The sequence below is a fragment of the Rhodotorula graminis genome, assembly GCF_001329695.1.
Source record: "Rhodotorula graminis WP1 unplaced genomic scaffold RHOBAscaffold_12, whole genome shotgun sequence".
Classification (NCBI taxonomy): domain Eukaryota; kingdom Fungi; phylum Basidiomycota; class Microbotryomycetes; order Sporidiobolales; family Sporidiobolaceae; genus Rhodotorula; species Rhodotorula graminis.
In genome coordinates, this window is record NW_017264939.1 from 138,282 (window position 1) to 152,309 (window position 14,028).

The 14,028-nt window shown below is 67.9% G+C and overlaps 5 protein-coding genes and 1 non-coding gene across 6 annotated transcripts; 2 read left to right on the top strand and 4 right to left on the bottom strand.

Annotated features, from left to right (window-relative positions):
* Positions 1–40: 40 nt before the first annotated feature.
* Positions 41–1,629, bottom strand: RHOBADRAFT_55241 (uncharacterized protein). Its single transcript, XM_018417744.1, has 8 exons — positions 1,493–1,629; positions 1,410–1,427; positions 1,212–1,327; positions 1,069–1,117; positions 808–933; positions 673–722; positions 390–594; positions 41–275 (listed from the first exon to the last, which is right to left on the bottom strand). Exons 1-8 carry the CDS (start codon positions 1,616–1,618, stop codon positions 129–131), a joined length of 837 nt encoding a protein of 278 aa, XP_018269044.1. The 5' UTR covers positions 1,619–1,629; the 3' UTR covers positions 41–128.
* Positions 1,630–1,758: 129 nt separating this feature from the next.
* RHOBADRAFT_55242 (uncharacterized protein) lies at positions 1,759–3,207 on the bottom strand (the record flags this gene model as incomplete). The annotated part of the gene is made up of 4 exons (XM_018417745.1): positions 1,759–2,011; positions 2,130–2,381; positions 2,488–2,499; positions 2,587–3,207. 4 exons carry the CDS (start codon positions 3,205–3,207, stop codon positions 1,799–1,801), a joined length of 1,098 nt encoding a protein of 365 aa, XP_018269045.1. The 3' UTR covers positions 1,759–1,798.
* A 306-nt stretch (positions 3,208–3,513) lies between these two features.
* Positions 3,514–5,830, top strand: RHOBADRAFT_46091 (uncharacterized protein; the record flags this gene model as incomplete). Its single annotated transcript, XM_018414718.1, has 4 exons — positions 3,514–3,768; positions 3,838–4,215; positions 4,292–4,349; positions 4,410–5,830. 4 exons carry the CDS (start codon positions 3,514–3,516, stop codon positions 5,828–5,830), a joined length of 2,112 nt encoding a protein of 703 aa, XP_018269046.1.
* A 1,108-nt stretch (positions 5,831–6,938) lies between these two features.
* Positions 6,939–8,037, top strand: RHOBADRAFT_1704 (uncharacterized protein; the record flags this gene model as incomplete). Its single annotated transcript, XM_018412352.1, has 3 exons — positions 6,939–7,165; positions 7,323–7,448; positions 7,620–8,037. Coding segments are annotated over 3 exons (771 nt in total), but the record flags the coding sequence as incomplete, so codon positions are not given.
* A 3,239-nt stretch (positions 8,038–11,276) lies between these two features.
* Positions 11,277–12,411, bottom strand: RHOBADRAFT_55244 (uncharacterized protein). The gene is made up of 4 exons (XM_018417746.1): positions 12,398–12,411; positions 12,315–12,344; positions 11,876–12,239; positions 11,277–11,780 (listed from the first exon to the last, which is right to left on the bottom strand). Exons 1-4 carry the CDS (start codon positions 12,402–12,404, stop codon positions 11,396–11,398), a joined length of 786 nt encoding a protein of 261 aa, XP_018269048.1. The 5' UTR covers positions 12,405–12,411; the 3' UTR covers positions 11,277–11,395.
* Positions 12,412–13,684: 1,273 nt separating this feature from the next.
* Positions 13,685–13,756, bottom strand: RHOBADRAFT_t107. Its single transcript has one exon. It is a non-coding gene; the product is annotated as a tRNA-Thr (tRNA).
* Between the last annotated feature and the right edge of the window lie 272 nt (positions 13,757–14,028).

The following is a 14,028-nucleotide window of genomic DNA, read 5'->3' on the forward strand; positions in this document are numbered from 1 at the left end:
GACTCTCTTTTCGAGGCACGTGCAAGAAAGCCGACGACTCGGATTCAAGAACCGTTTTGATTCGCACAGGCTACGGACGCTTAGTCGAGTGATACAAAGAGAAAGACGCTGCCAGGCACCGGCCGCGGTCAGAGCTTGGCCATCGTCTCGGCTGCGACCAACTGCTTGAAGAGCGCCTCGTTCTCGGCCTGGGGCCCGCCGACCGACAGCGGCTCGTTCTGCGCGAGCTGCGCAAGGACAGGCGCATAGATCGTCTGCTTCATGGCGCGGAGGACCTGCGAGAGAGGGCGAGGCGGGAGAGAGAGGGCGAGAGAAGGGAGAGTCAGTGCGACGGTCCGAGCGGGTCTCCCTCTCGCTCGCTCGTCAAGAAGAGGAAAGAGGGGACGCACACCAGTCGCCGCGAGCGGGCTCATGGCCTTTGCCTTCTCGACGGCGTAGGCGATCGTGCCCTCGCTGCCCGTCGCCTCGATGACCTCGTCGACGAGGCCCTCCTTGAGCGCTTCTTGCGCCGTGTAGCGGTGGCCGGTGAGGAGCACCTTGCGCAGCGTCGGCTCAGGAAGGCGAGCGTGAAGGACGGCGGCCATGCCGGCGGGGCTGTCGACGGCGGCAAGGGTCAGCCCGGGTCTTCGCGTCGAGAGGGGAGGGGAGGAGATGGAGGACGGGAAGACGCACATGGGCGCGCCAAAGTGAACCTCGTTCATGCTGAGCCATGCTCGCTCGGGCTGTGGAACGTCGACCGCTCGTCAGTGAGTCTGTCGCCCTGAGGCGCCCGAGGTCCGAGAGCGCCGTCGAGAGAAGGGTACCCACCCTGCAGATCCTCCAGTCGCACGCCAACGCGAGGCAGAGGCCGCCGGCGAAGCAGTGACCGTTGATGGCCGCGATCGTGTGCAACGGGAACGTCATCAACCGCGACATGAGCTTGTAGTAGTAGTCCTGCGGGGCGGAAGAGTCAGTCATGGCTCCTCGCCCGGCCGGGACGGCTCGCACGAACGAGCGCAGGTCATATCGTCGCTGTGACAGGCCCGGGGAGGCGGACGAGGGACAAGAGCAGGGAGCTGAGAGACGCACGCGGAAGAAGGTCGGGTAGTCGGCGAGGACCTCGAGCTGGAGGCCGTTGCTGCGGACAGACGCAGGGGAAGATCGGGTCAGTCTCTCGACGTCGAGGAAGGACGCGGAGGAGAGGAAATAGCCTGTGGCTGAGGGAGACGCACCTGAAGAACTTGCCGGCAACTCTCTCGCCGGTGAGGACGAGCGCGCCGCCCTTGTTGTTGCCCTTCTTGGCGGCACGGTGCCAGGCGAGCTCGACGTAGTCGAGCGCAGGGAGGAGCTGCAGGGAGGCGCCGGGGGGGTCAGCTGCGTGCCGGGAAGCTGGCGAGGCTCGGGAGGGAGAGGTTGGCGAGCGGACGCACCGAGTCGGCGATGAAGGTCTGCGCGTATGGCTCGAGGGTCAGCGCATGTGGCTGGTGGGGCACAGGAGAGCGAGTCGACGCACAGGCAACAGGCGGTTGTCGGGCAAGTTCATCATCTCGACGATCCAGACGGCGCCCTCCTCGCCAAACGGCGTCGTGACCTTGACGAGGGGCTTGTCTGCCTTGCGCGGGAACGTGACCGGGTCCATGCTGGTTGTGCGGGTCGTCGGTGTCGAGCGAGCGAGCTGAGAGGAGGAGGAGAGAGTAGGAGAGACCGGCGAGCCGGCCCCACTTGGCCGGCTCGAGGGGAGGCTCTCAGTGACAGCTGGCGGGCTCGAAGCAAGGGCGAGGCATCTCTACGCAACGAGTCTGCAGTTCCAGGGCGGGCTCTACCGCAAGGCCCATGCTCCAGCAACGACTGCAACCGCCGCCGCACTGACCAGGTTGACGCCGTTGTTCGACAGGACGTCGAACCCGCTCCCTCGCACGCGGACCACCTTGTCGTCGGGAAAGGCGGGCGACGGGTGCGGCGAGTGGACGACCAGGTTGCGCTTGGTCGAGTAGTAGGTCGGCTGGAGGGTTGCGCCTAGGAACGAGTCGAGCTGCGGGCGACGAGGGCGACGAGTCAGTCCCGGCCTGACGTTCGCTCTATCGAGGCAGTCACGGCGACTCGACGGCTGTGGCCGCCTCGAACGACGAGAGGAGGCTCCGAGGACGTACCAGGCTGCCGCCGAGCCCCGCCGCACCCGCGACGAGCAGGATCTCGCCCGCCCAAGCCCACCTCGCGCCGTCCATCGCGCACGCGCCGGCCTGCCCCTGCGCCGCCAAGCTGCCGACCGCGATGACGCCGACGAGGAGCCCGCCGAGGAGCGAGACGAGGGTGCCCCAGGGCGAGACGCCGCCGTTGGTGCCGCGAGGGCAAGGGCGGAGGGTCGTGAGGAGGTAGGGAGGGGAGCGCGAGAGGATGCCGAGCTGCGGAAGGGGAAAGTCAGCTCCGTCCGTCCTAGTCGCGTTCGTACACCTCAATCGCGGCTTGGTGCGAGAAAGAGGTGATGGGCGATTAGAAGGCGGAGCTCACCTCGCTCGCGAACTGCTCGAGGTTGACGGGGCAAGGAGGGTGAGCTCGACTCGCCGACGCCTGGCCGGGGACCTCGAGGGGAGAGAAAGCGAGGCGCACCGTATCACCGCAGCACGCCGCCCAGAACGCGACGGCGGCGAGCACGAGGGCCCTGCTGTCCTTGGCGCCTCGCGGGTCGAGCCCGACGAGGCACCACTTGCCGCCGGCGGCCCAGTCCTGGGCGCCCGTGCGCTCGCCCGAGTACTTGATGCGCCAGGCGAGGGCGCAGAGGGAGCCGACGAGGGCGTTGCAGGCGACCTGGGTGGCGGTGCGGCCGTGGTGGGGCGGCGAAGGAGGGGAGGAGGACGAGGAGGAGATTCGAGGTGGGCTGGCGGGTCGAGGGGCTGTCGGGGGCGCGTCGGGCTCCTCGAACGTAGCCTTCAGGGCGGCCTTTACCTGCGGGGCAGCGAGGGTGAGCTTGTGGACCAAGAGAGGGCGAAGCTGATGAGGTGGACTGGGGCGAGGGGAAGGGAACGAGGGAGGGGTGCGCGCCTTTGTGGCTTTGCTGCCGGCAAAGTAGAAGCCCAGGAGACAGGCTGCGTAGACCTTTACCGGGTTGGCAAGGGCGAGGTAGCCGAGGACGAGGGCGGCGAGGGCGCCCGAGGTCGACAGCGAGTGGGAGCGCAGGCCGCGCACGGCGACGAGTGCGGCGGTGACGAGTGCTCCTGGATGAGCGTGCATGGCCCAGCAGCGAGCTCGCTGGGGAGGTGCGGGAGCGAGGACCTGGCTCGACGACGACGATGTCAACTTGGGACTGCTCTCTCCCTCTCCTCCTCTCTGCTCGCGCACAAGTCTGGGCCACAGAGCTCACCAGCGACTGTGCAGCACTGCGCAGCTCCCCCATCAGCCGCCCACCTCGCCCCTCGCTCCTCCACCTCTTCGCTCCCGCACCCTCCCCTCGCCCACGCTCCCCCCTGGCATCGCCGCCACCCGCTAGAGCCAGCACCAGCCTCGCCAGCACCTCGCAGCAAGCCCACGCACACCGCCATGCAGCCTCCCGCCGAGCACACCGACCCTGCCCCGGTCCCACCTCCCGCTGGCACCCCTTCGCCCTCGCGTCGCCGCAGCAGCAGCCCGGCCGCCTCCTCCGACGACGACAGTGACGGCGACTACGACGACACGTACGGTGCAGCAGCTGGCCCACTCGGCCGCAGGCGTACCCGCCCCGTCTTCTTCCCGCCCCTGTGGCTCGCTCGCCGCTCAGAGTGCGTCCAGCTCCTCGAGGCCGAGAACACTCGCACTGTGCGTCGTCGACCGTCTTCTCTTTCTCTCTCTCAACTTGGCGACGACTGAGTCTTGCTCCTGCCGCAGGTCGTCGACTTTGGCTGCGGCGCCGGCGCCGTCCTCGCGTTCCTCTCCCTCCCTGCCTACCACCGCGACGAGTGGCCGCCCGCTCTCCCCTCGATCTCGTCCCGACCCGTCGACCCCGCTCGCGGCGACGACTCGGCCGCCATCGTCGCGTCGATCCCTCCTCCGCCACCCCGTCGCCGCGGCCTGCACCTCTCGCGCCTCGTCGGTGTCGATGGCGACCTCGCGGCGTGCCAGGCGGCGGCCAAGGCGTGTCAGCCTCGTCAAGGACACGACAAGAACGAGCTGCGGTGGGACGACCTGCACCTCGAGGTCTGGCACGGCGGCGTCGAGGTGGTGAACCTGGCGTTCGAGGGCGTCGACGCGTTCGTCATGACCGAGGTGCGCACCCTTCTCTCCCTCTCTCACATCTTTGCCGAGGCGAAGAGAACCCTGACGGCCATTTTCCACCGCGCAGGTCATCGAGCACTTGAGCGAGAGCGCCCTCTCGCGCATCCCGAACCTCCTCTTCTCGGGTCCGTCCAGCCCTATCGTTCGACAACCCCTCATCGAGCTCACTCATTGTCTCCTCGCAGTCTACAAGCCTCGTCTCGTCATCATCACTACCCCGAACCACGCCTTCAACCCGTACTTCCCCGCTCCCTCCTCGCTCCACTGGAGCGACCGCCCGACCTGGTCTCGCTCGGCCCTCCCACCTCCCTCGAGCGCCGAGGACCACCCGTCGCACCTTTTCCCCGACCCGACCGGACGCACCAAGCGCGTCTTCCGCGACGAGACGCACACGCTCGAGTGGACGCCCGACGAGTTCCGCTCGTGGTGCGCCGACGCGCTGCGCTCGGCCGGCGCCGAGCGCGACTACGACGTCGAGTACTCGGGCGTCGGCAGCCTCAAGGCGTACTACCGCGGCGTCGAGGGCGGCGTCCCGTTCCCGCCGCCGGCGCTCGCGCTCCACCCGGCGCTCGCCGAGCACCCGCTGTGCACGTCGCCGATCGACGAGCCCGAGCGCTTCTTCGCGACGCAGATCGCCGTCTTCCGTCGCCGGGACGGCGCGACGACGTCGGCGGGTGCGGCGGCGCGCGGCGAGGAGCAGCGGCAGGCGCAGCAGGACAAGGAGGAGGAGGAGGAGCGCGTGTCGCGCTCGCTCCACGTCAGCCCGATCAACACCTACTCGCCGCTCCCGCCTCTCGACTCGCCCCTCGCTACTTCCAAGTCCCCTCACCTCCCTTCGACGTCACCTCGCGCCCCGCACGCCCTCGTCGCCGCCTCGACCCTCCTCGCCCACCCTGCCGCCGCCCTCCCGCCGCCCGCCAACGCCGCCGAGCGCGCCACGTTGCGCGACGCCGTGCGCGCCGCTTTCTGCGCCGCGAGGCGCGGTCCCGTCTTGAGCGTCGAGGAGGTCTGGCGCATGGGCGACCGGGCGCTGCCCCTCGTCGGCGCCGGGCTTGCCGCGTCGGACGAGGACGAGGACGCCGAGGGGCGCTCGTCCGAGTCGTTGCGTGTCCTCGCTCGCGGCACGATCGGCGCCGTCGTCGACGCGCTCGTCCACGCCGAGGGCGACGGCGAGCCCGCGAGCGAGTGGGGGCTCGAGCGCCTGAGCGCGACGCACGGCGGTGCGGGTGAGCTCTGCGGCGCCGAGGCGCTCGGCGTCCGGTGGGGGAGGTACGACGAGGTGGTCGAGCGGCTCGAGCGGCGAGAGAGGGAAGAGGCGGACCGGGCGTGGGCCGAGCGTGAGCGCGGGACGTTCCGCGAGGAGGAGGACGACGACGAGGGCGAGGAGGCTCGTCCCGCGAGCGAGGTCGACGCGCTCGAGGATCGAGTCGCGGCGATGGATGTCGGCGGAGAGCAGGGCGAGGCGCAGCAGGCGGGCTGGGGCGCGGCGAGGCCGGTCGACGAGGGTCGCGAGGGCGACTCGGCGGCGGCGCACGAGGGCTGGGGGACGCCGACGCCGGCGCCGGTCACGACGACGACGAGCAGCTGGGGAGACGACCCTTGGTAGCGCAGCAGGTCTGCGATGCATGTCGCTTCGAGCACGAGCACGACTCGGTCGCCGCGAGGTCGAGAGCGTGACCAGCTCGTCTCGTTGCCTCGCGAACGAGCCTGAGAGCGTCTATCGAGAGAGCTGGGAGCTCTCGGTTCGTGTCCAGGGAGGAGGAAGAAAACGGGCGGGCTCGAGCGCGCGCTCGGCGTCGTTCTCGTCGCTTTCGTCGACGTTCGCAGCCCAGCCGCGGCTCGGCGTCACTGACGGGCAGGCGTCAATGCAGGCCGAGCGAGCAAAGGGAAGCAGGGAGAGAGCTGAACGACCTTCCGAGAGCGGCGGCGCCGAGTCGGAGCGAGGACGAAGACTAGGAATCGGCGGCGACAGCGGGAGGTACGGCGTCGCTCCGTGGTGCGAGCGACGCGTGCGCAGCTCGACTGCCTAGCTGAGCTCGCAGCAACTGGCAGCGAGTGCGAGCGGTCCAGGTCGACGACGACGATCTGCCGACACGACGAGCGTCTCACCCCCTGGCTTTCACGGGTCGACCGGTGTTCCGACGACCTTCTCGAAGGAGCCGCTCAGGCGCTGGAAGAACGCTTTCGACCGCGAGCGACGTGCCGGTGCCTCGAGCTCGGCGCTTTTCATCTCCGCTCGCGTGCGACATCGTTGTCTCCTCCCTCGCCCCCCGCGCTAGCTACGACAATGTTGCGCCCGCCGGGACGCCCTGCATGGCTGCAGGTGGCCTGCGCCACACCGGCCGCACCCTCCCTGCTCTCCAACTCGCCTCGTCGCCGACCTCCTCCTCGTCCTCATCCCACTTCGCCGGCCGACCTCGCTCCCTCGTCGAGCCTCGCCCTTGCGCCGCCAGCTCCGCAGGCCTTTCCCGTCCGACCCACCAGGCTCTACGCCAGCTCTGTGCCTTCGCCATGATGCGGCCCACCCTGTTCACCGCCGCCGTCCTCCTCTCGGCCGCCGTCTCGACCGTGCACGCCGCCGTGTTTAACTGCGTCGGGTGCGTCTTCCATTCTCTCTGCACCTTCAACCTCGAGCACATGATACTGACCCTCGCCTCGTTCGCACCGTTCGCAGCGGTTCCATCTGTGCGTCCTCCGGCCGTCCACCTCGTCGAGCCGACCTGACCTCGTCCTCTCCTGCAGATGCCGTCGCCCACCCAGATGACGACCTCCTGTTCCAGTCGCCGACGCTCCTCGACGACGTCGACAGCGGCGAGTGCATCACGTCCATCTTCCTCACGTCGGGCGACTCTGGCGCCGGTTCTCAATACGCGAGGAGCCGCGAGACGGGCAACCAGGCCGCCTACTCGCAGATGTTCGGCGTCAACAACACGTGGACCGAGTGAGTCTTCGCTTTCCTTGGCGAGGTCGGGTTCGGCGAGGAGCGCGCACGAGGAAGAGCCGGTCTCGTCCTCGAGTCGCGCGGCCAAGCCGGCCGTCTGGACTGGGTTCGACTAAAGGACGACGAGCACTGACCGTCGTGCCCTCGTATCGCGCAGGTTCTACGCGACGTTCGGCGGTCAATCCGTCCTCGTGCGCACGCTCGTCGCCAAGCCTCAGCACCAGGCCGTCTTCTTCCGCCTCCCTGACGGAGGATGGGACACGGGCGGGTTTGCGGCAACCTCGTTCGTCTCTTCGTTCTCTCTCGTTATCCTCCCTCGCGTCTCGCAGCCCATCCTGGCATCCTGCCCCCTCCCTCCTCGCGCTCTGTCCCCCTCCCCTCCTTCTCTCGATCATTCCCTCTCTCCTCCGTCCCTCTCGAAGCCCGACTGACAGTCTCTCGCCTGCGTCGACAGCTTCCAGACGCTGCGCGGGCTCTACTTTGGCTCGATCTCGTCCATCACGAACCAGCCGGGCGACGCGACCTACACGCTCACGACGCTCAAGCAGGCCATCTCGCAAATCATCGCCGCCCGTCAGCCCAGCCGGGTCCGCACGCTCGACTACCTATCCGACTTTGGCGGCGGCGACCACGACGACCACCTCACGACCGGCCGCCTCGTCAAGGACCTTGTCGGGTCGGCGAGCGTGAGCGGCTTCATGGGCTACCCGGTCCAGAACCTCGCGCCGACGCTCTCGACCTCCTCGACGGCGTACAAGCGCAAGACGGCCGCCTTCCTGAGCTACACGCCGTACGACTCTGCCGAGTGCCAGTCGCTGTCGGCGTGCGCCAGTCGAGGCGAGGGGTCGTGGCTCCAGCGCGAGTACGCCGTCACGTCCGCCCTCGCGACCAAGTCGAGCACGTCGAGCCCGCAGACGCCGGCCGTCATCCCGAGCACGCCCAACCTCGCGCCTCTCGCCGTCGCGACGTCGAGCTCGAACGAGGCCGGCAGCATCCCGTTCGCCGCCATCGACGGCGTCATCAGCGGCTATCCGCGCAACGAGTCGGCCGAGTGGGCGTCGGACCACCAAGGCGCCGGCGCCTGGCTCAAGCTCAAGTGGACCCGGGCCGTCTCGATCAGGACCGTCGTCCTGTACGACCGCCCGAACACGGCCGACTGGCTCCAGGCGGGCACGCTCACTGCGAGCGACGGCTCGAGCGTCAGCTTCACAAACACGGTCAACGACGGCTCGCCGTTCGTCATCCAGCTCCCGGTCACGGTCAAGACGACGTCGCTCCTCGTCACGGTCACCCAGGTCAGCTCGACGACTGCAAGCGTCGGCCTGTCCGAGATTCAGGGTGCGTCCTCCTCCTCCTCCTCCTGCACCTCGAGGCCGGTCACTGACTCGCCTCCTCGACGCAGTGTACGGCGGCGTCGGCTCGACGGCGTCCTCGACTTCCTCGGCTCCCGCCTCGACCGCTTCGGGTTCTACCTCGCCCTCGGGCAACCTCGCCATCCGCGCCACCGCGAGTGCGTCGAGCTGGGCCGCCGCGACCAACCAGACGCCCGACAAGGCGATCGACGGGTTCGTCAACGGGTACAAGGCCGACGGCTCGGGCGACTACACCAAGGAGGTGCGTCCTCCTCCTTCTCTCTCTCCTCAATCCGTCCGCCCTCGACGAACGAGCAGCCGACTGACTACCTCGCATGCAGTGGGCGACCGACCACCAGGGCGCCGGCGCGACGCTCGGCCTGCAGTGGACCTCGCCCGTGACGGCCAACCAGGTCGTGCTCTTCGACAGGCTCAACCTCGACGACCAGGTGCGCCCTATTCTCTCTCGTCCTGCTCAACGACTGAGCCAACTCTGACGACCTCGAATTTGCAGATCACGGCTGGGACGATCGCCTTCTCGGACGGCTCGAGCGTTCCGGTCCCGGCGCTCAACAACGCCGGCGGCGCGACGACGGTCGCCTTTACCGCCAGGACGTTTACCTCGCTCGTCTTCACGGTCAACTCGGTCAGCAACACGACGAGCAACGTCGGCCTCGCCGAGATCCAGGTCTTCCTCGCCGCAGCATCAACCTCGAGGTGCGCCGCCGTCCTCTCTTCTCGCTCGTGCCACACGGACACTGACTCGTGCTTCCTCCTTCTCCCGCCGCAGTGCGACGAGCGTCGTTGTCGCTCCCTCTTCGACCGCCGCAGCGAGTTCGAGCGTGGCCGCCTCGACCTCGACCGCTGCACCTCCCGCATCCACGGCCTCGTCCTCTCTCGACCTCGCCCTCAACGCGACAGCAAGCGCCTCGACCTGGAACGACGCGACGGGCCAGACGCCTGACAAGGCCGTCGACGGCGTCGTCAACGGGTACCGGGAGAACGGCTCGGGCGACTACACCAAAGAGGTCCGTCCGCCGCTCCCTCTCTCCCTCTCGCGCCCTTCTCTCGGGCCCGGAACTGACTCGTTGCACGTCTGCAGTGGGCTTCGGACCACGAGGGTGCCGGCGCGACGTTCGCACTCACCTGGTCGGGCTCGATCACGGCCAACCGGGTCGTCCTCTTTGATCGCCCGAACCTCAACGACCAGGTGCGCTCTCTCCTTCCTCTCGCAGCCTCTCGAGTGACTCGACCTGACCCTCTTTCCTCGCCAGATCACGTCGGGCTACATCAAGTTCTCGGACCAGTCGACCGTCACCGTCCCGGCGCTCGCCAACGACGGCTCGGCCACCACGATCGACTTTGCCGACAAGACGTTCTCGTCGGCGGTGCTCTACGTTACGGGCGTCAGTAACACGACGAGCAACGTCGGTCTCGCCGAGGTCCAGGTCTTCTACGTCGCCAACCGGGTCGCCGCTTCGTGAGCTCCTCGTCCCTCTTCTCGCACCTGAACCTGAGCCCTGACTGACGCCCTCGTTCGCCCAGCACTTCTTCTGCATCCTCCTCTTCGGCATCTGCGACGCCGACGTCGACCATCGCCGCGTCAGCCCTCAGCTCGGCCGCAGTCTCGAGCGCGACGGTCCTGCCCTCGGACGCGTCCAGTTCGGCCGCTCCTGTCGCCACCTCGTCCCGCAGCACCATCGTATTCAGCTCGGCGGCATCATCTACGGCTGCGGCATCGTCCGCGACCTCGACATCCGCACCGACCTCGTCCTCGGCCGCACCGGCGCCTGGCCTCGTGAACTTTGCTCGCCAAGCGCAGGCCATCAGCGCGTCGACAGCAGCTACGGCGACGAGCCAGACGGCCGACAAGGCGATCGACGGCTTCATCAACGGGTACAAGGAGGACGGCTCGGGCGACTACACTCGCGAGGTGCGTCTCGGCTCGTCTCTCTCGGCTCTCCTCGACCTCCTCTCGCCGTGCGACGACACTGACTCACTCTCGTGTACGTTCGCAGTGGGCGACGGATCATCAAGGTGCAGGAGCGTGGCTCCAGCTCACCTGGTCGTCGCCGGTCACGCTCAACCAAGTCGCGCTCTTCGACCGGCCCAACCTGAACGACTTTATCACGAACGCGACTTTGAGCTTCTCGGACGGCTCGGTCGTCGCGACGGGGTCGCTCGACAACGCGGGCGCCGGCGTCTACGTCAACTTTACGGCGAGGGCGACGACGAGCTTGCGCTTTACGGTAGTCGACGTGTCGAGCGCGACGAGCAATGTCGGCCTCGCCGAGCTGCAGGCGTTCAACAACCCTTCAGCTCAGATCCCGGCTCCGAGCAGGTGCGTCCCTCCTTTCTCTCTCATGTCTGTCGAGCTGCGCGACGGCGACTAACCTCGTCTTTCTGCTCGCCCGCAGCGCCTCGCCCGTCGCCGCCACTACGCCATCCTCCTCCAGCCGCGTCAGCATCGACCTCGGCGCCTCGACCGCCATTGCGGCGGCGAGTAGCGCTCCTGCCGCAACGAGCGCCTCGTCGCCCGTCCCGACCTCGTCGGCCTCGGCCTCGCCCTCGAGCAGCGCATCGACGTCGAGCTCTCCTGCCTAGCCGGTTCGAGCAGGGCCTCATCGTCCGCGTACGACCCAGATACCCCCTCGCAGCAGCTCTCTCGCCGTGCTCTCCATACCCTGACTTGTAGCGCCTCTCCAGATTCTGTATCAGCTCGCAAAGCAAACTCTCTCGCTCTCGTGCAGCACAGCCGAGTCGCACAAAGAGTCTACATTGCTCGAGAGAGGAGAGACGCAAGTTCGACAACAAGGAAGGACGGATCGCGAGACAGAAAGAGAGAAATGGAGAAACGGCGAGCGCGACGACTCGCCGCTCAGGATGGCTCGCTCCCTCGCCTTCTGCTGCGGTCCTTGAGCTCGATCGACTCTGGCCTCCTCTCGCCCCTCGTGCGCCGGCTCTTGTCCTTGCCGACGCCCTTGACCCACAGGCGCCAGCCGACGCGCAGCACGGCGCGCACGACGCCGACCGGCGGGCACAGCCAGCTCAGGACCCAGCTCCACCCGGCGCGCTCGTGAAGGCGCGTGACGACGCGCTCGACTTGGGCGTCGAGGTCGGCGAGCGGGCCCGAGTTGTCGATGACGAGGTCGGCGTACTTGAGTTTGGACGAGAGCGGGGCTTGGGCGGCGAGGCGGGCTTGGGCGTCGGCGAGCGACAGGTTGTTGCGCGAGCGCAGGCGCTGAAGCTGGAGGATCTCGGAGCTGTGGGGGGGCGAGAGAGTCCGTCAGCGAGCAGTCCCTGGCCGGGTGCCGCGACGAGAGGGGAAGGGGGGAAGAAGGAGGGATCGAGGGCGCACCAGTAGACGACAACGATGGCGCCGCACATTTTCCACAGGCCGGCCTCGACGAGGAGCGGCGCATCGACGACGCACAGCTTCTCGCCGCGGAACCAGGCCTTGACGAGCTCCCACGCGAGGAGGCGGCGCACGGCCGGGTGGACGATCGAGTTGAGGACCTTGCGCTCCTTGTCGTTGTTGAAGACGATGCTACCGAGCTTGTCGCGGTTCAGGGTGCCGTCGTCGCGCAGGATGTCGGGCCCAAAGTGCCGGACGAGGGCCGAGAGGGCGTACGAGTCGGGCTCGACGGCGACCCGGGCGAGGATGTCGAGGTCGATGACGGGGACTTTGTGGTCCTTGAAGAGCTTGGTGACGGTCGACTTGCCTGCAGGGGCGGGCTGTCAGCTCGTACGGCGAGTCGAGGAGCGAGAGGGAGCCCGAGGTGGGGAGGACGACGCACCGCTCGCAATCCCGCCGGTGAGGCCGACGACTGTGTGGACAAGTGTCAGTAGCACTCTCGAGTTGATCCAGGCTGCAACGCACCGAGCATGTCGAGGCGAGGGGGCTGGGTCGAGGTCGACCGCCAACGACGACGATGAGCCGCTTCTCTCGCCACGACTCGGACGCTCGCCCGCCGCGTGCTGCTGCACCGCCAGGCCTGCCAGGCTGGGCTATCTGCCCGCCGTCCCTCGCCAGAGCAAGCCCCATCGCGCTCGCTCGCCTCCCTCCTCCTCCTCCCTCCGACCCTCGACTCGAGCTCGAGACTGCACCTCGCTCTGTGCGGGTCCGCCTGTAGCCTGCCGCGACGACGTATGCTGCCGCATCGGCGCGTCGAGGACGAAGCGGGGCATGTCGCAGTGCTCCTGCCCGCCGGCCTCCGTCGCTGCCACTGCTCGGCTTTCTGCCTGTTTGCTCTCCTCAGTCCTCAGAGAACGCCCTTGCGCTCCTCACGGACGAGGACCTCTCGCGCAAAGGCTGCTGTCAGAGAGGCGCCTTAATCGGCTCGCGTGCAGGCGTCGGTAGTCGCGCTCTTCCAGCTTCTCTGGACTCTGCTTCCTCGCGGCAGCCTCTGTGGGCCCCGTGCCCACACAGAGACTATCGGGACAGAGATGTTCGAGATGCTGGCGACCTGCTCGGCGCGACTCGCGCGAGTTTGGACGAGAAAGAGCGTGAGCGAGCCGGCGCGACGACGACTGGCGCACGTCCGCAAAGTCGGCCCTTAACTACTTCGTATTCTTAGCGGGCCTCGCGTTGGCTCGCAGTGGAACGTCCGGAAGCCCAAGTCGTCGCAGCCACGGTCGCAGCCACGACAGAGGCACGAGCCTGCGAGCTCGTCTGCGCCGTTTCGCGCCGCGAGGTCTTCACTGCTCGCCTTTTTCTGCTCTCCTGGCGTCGGCCTCGAGCTCCGAGAAGAGCGCAGACGTGTGCGAGAGAGAGAGGGAGCGAAAGATGCGCCAGAACGTGCGTGAGCAGCGGCCGAGGGACGACCAGGTGCGAGCTGTCTGCGCCCGCTCGCTCCGTGCTCCTGCATGCGCGCGCCCGCTGCGTGCCGAGAGAGCAACGAGTGCAGTCGGGCTTCAGCCGAGCATGCGCAGGCGCGCGGCGACCGACGGGCGAGCCACGCCGCACGGGCCTCCTCTGACGTGTCCCGCTCTTTGTCGCCTCACGCTCGCCACAGCATGCCGGGGGCAGCGCCGCTGCACAGGCAGTAACAGCAGGTACCCACCGTGCTAGCCGAGCAGCGCGGGACGTGCCCGACGCTGGGGCAAAAAGCTGGTACTGCGCCGGCGTCAAAAGACAACATCGCACATCTCGCGCGACGTCAGGAAGTGCCTCCAGGGTGGATCGAACACCCGACCTCAGCATTACGAGTGCTGCGCACTGCCACTGTGCTATAGAGGCTTTGGTTGAAGGCGGCGAAGCAATAGCGCCTTAACACCAGCTGGTTGGACCTCTCGCGTCTTGCCTCTCGCTCTCTGTTCGACCTCGCTATTACAGTAGAGACACGTCTGCTTGCTGCCCGGCGCAGAACGGAGCCGAGGGGACGTTCGCCGGCCGCTCGACCTCTCGCAAGAGCTCTCGCTCGCCAGTCAACCTCTCTCGTCGCCGCATAGACTCGACGAGGGTAGACGAACAATGAGATGTTTAGCATATCGAGGGCCACCTGCCCCTCA

Excerpts from the sequence above, each read along its gene's own strand:
- RHOBADRAFT_55244 (XM_018417746.1), bottom strand. Across the intron at positions 12,240-12,314 it reads CACCGGCGGGATTGCGAGCG|GCAAGTCGACCGTCACCAAG; the intron begins GTGCGTCGTCCT and ends CCGCCCCTGCAG. Across the intron at positions 11,781-11,875 it reads GCCATCGTTGTCGTCTACTG|CTCCGAGATCCTCCAGCTTC; the intron begins GTGCGCCCTCGA and ends GCCCCCCCACAG.
- RHOBADRAFT_55241 (XM_018417744.1), bottom strand. The coding sequence starts at position 1,618 with ATGGACCCGGTCACGTTCCCGCGCAAGGCAGACAAGCCCCTCGTCAAG. Across the intron at positions 1,118-1,211 it reads GTTGCCGGCAAGTTCTTCAG|CAACGGCCTCCAGCTCGAGG; the intron begins GTGCGTCTCCCT and ends GTCTGTCCGCAG. Across the intron at positions 934-1,068 it reads ACTACCCGACCTTCTTCCGC|GACTACTACTACAAGCTCAT; the intron begins GTGCGTCTCTCA and ends TCCGCCCCGCAG.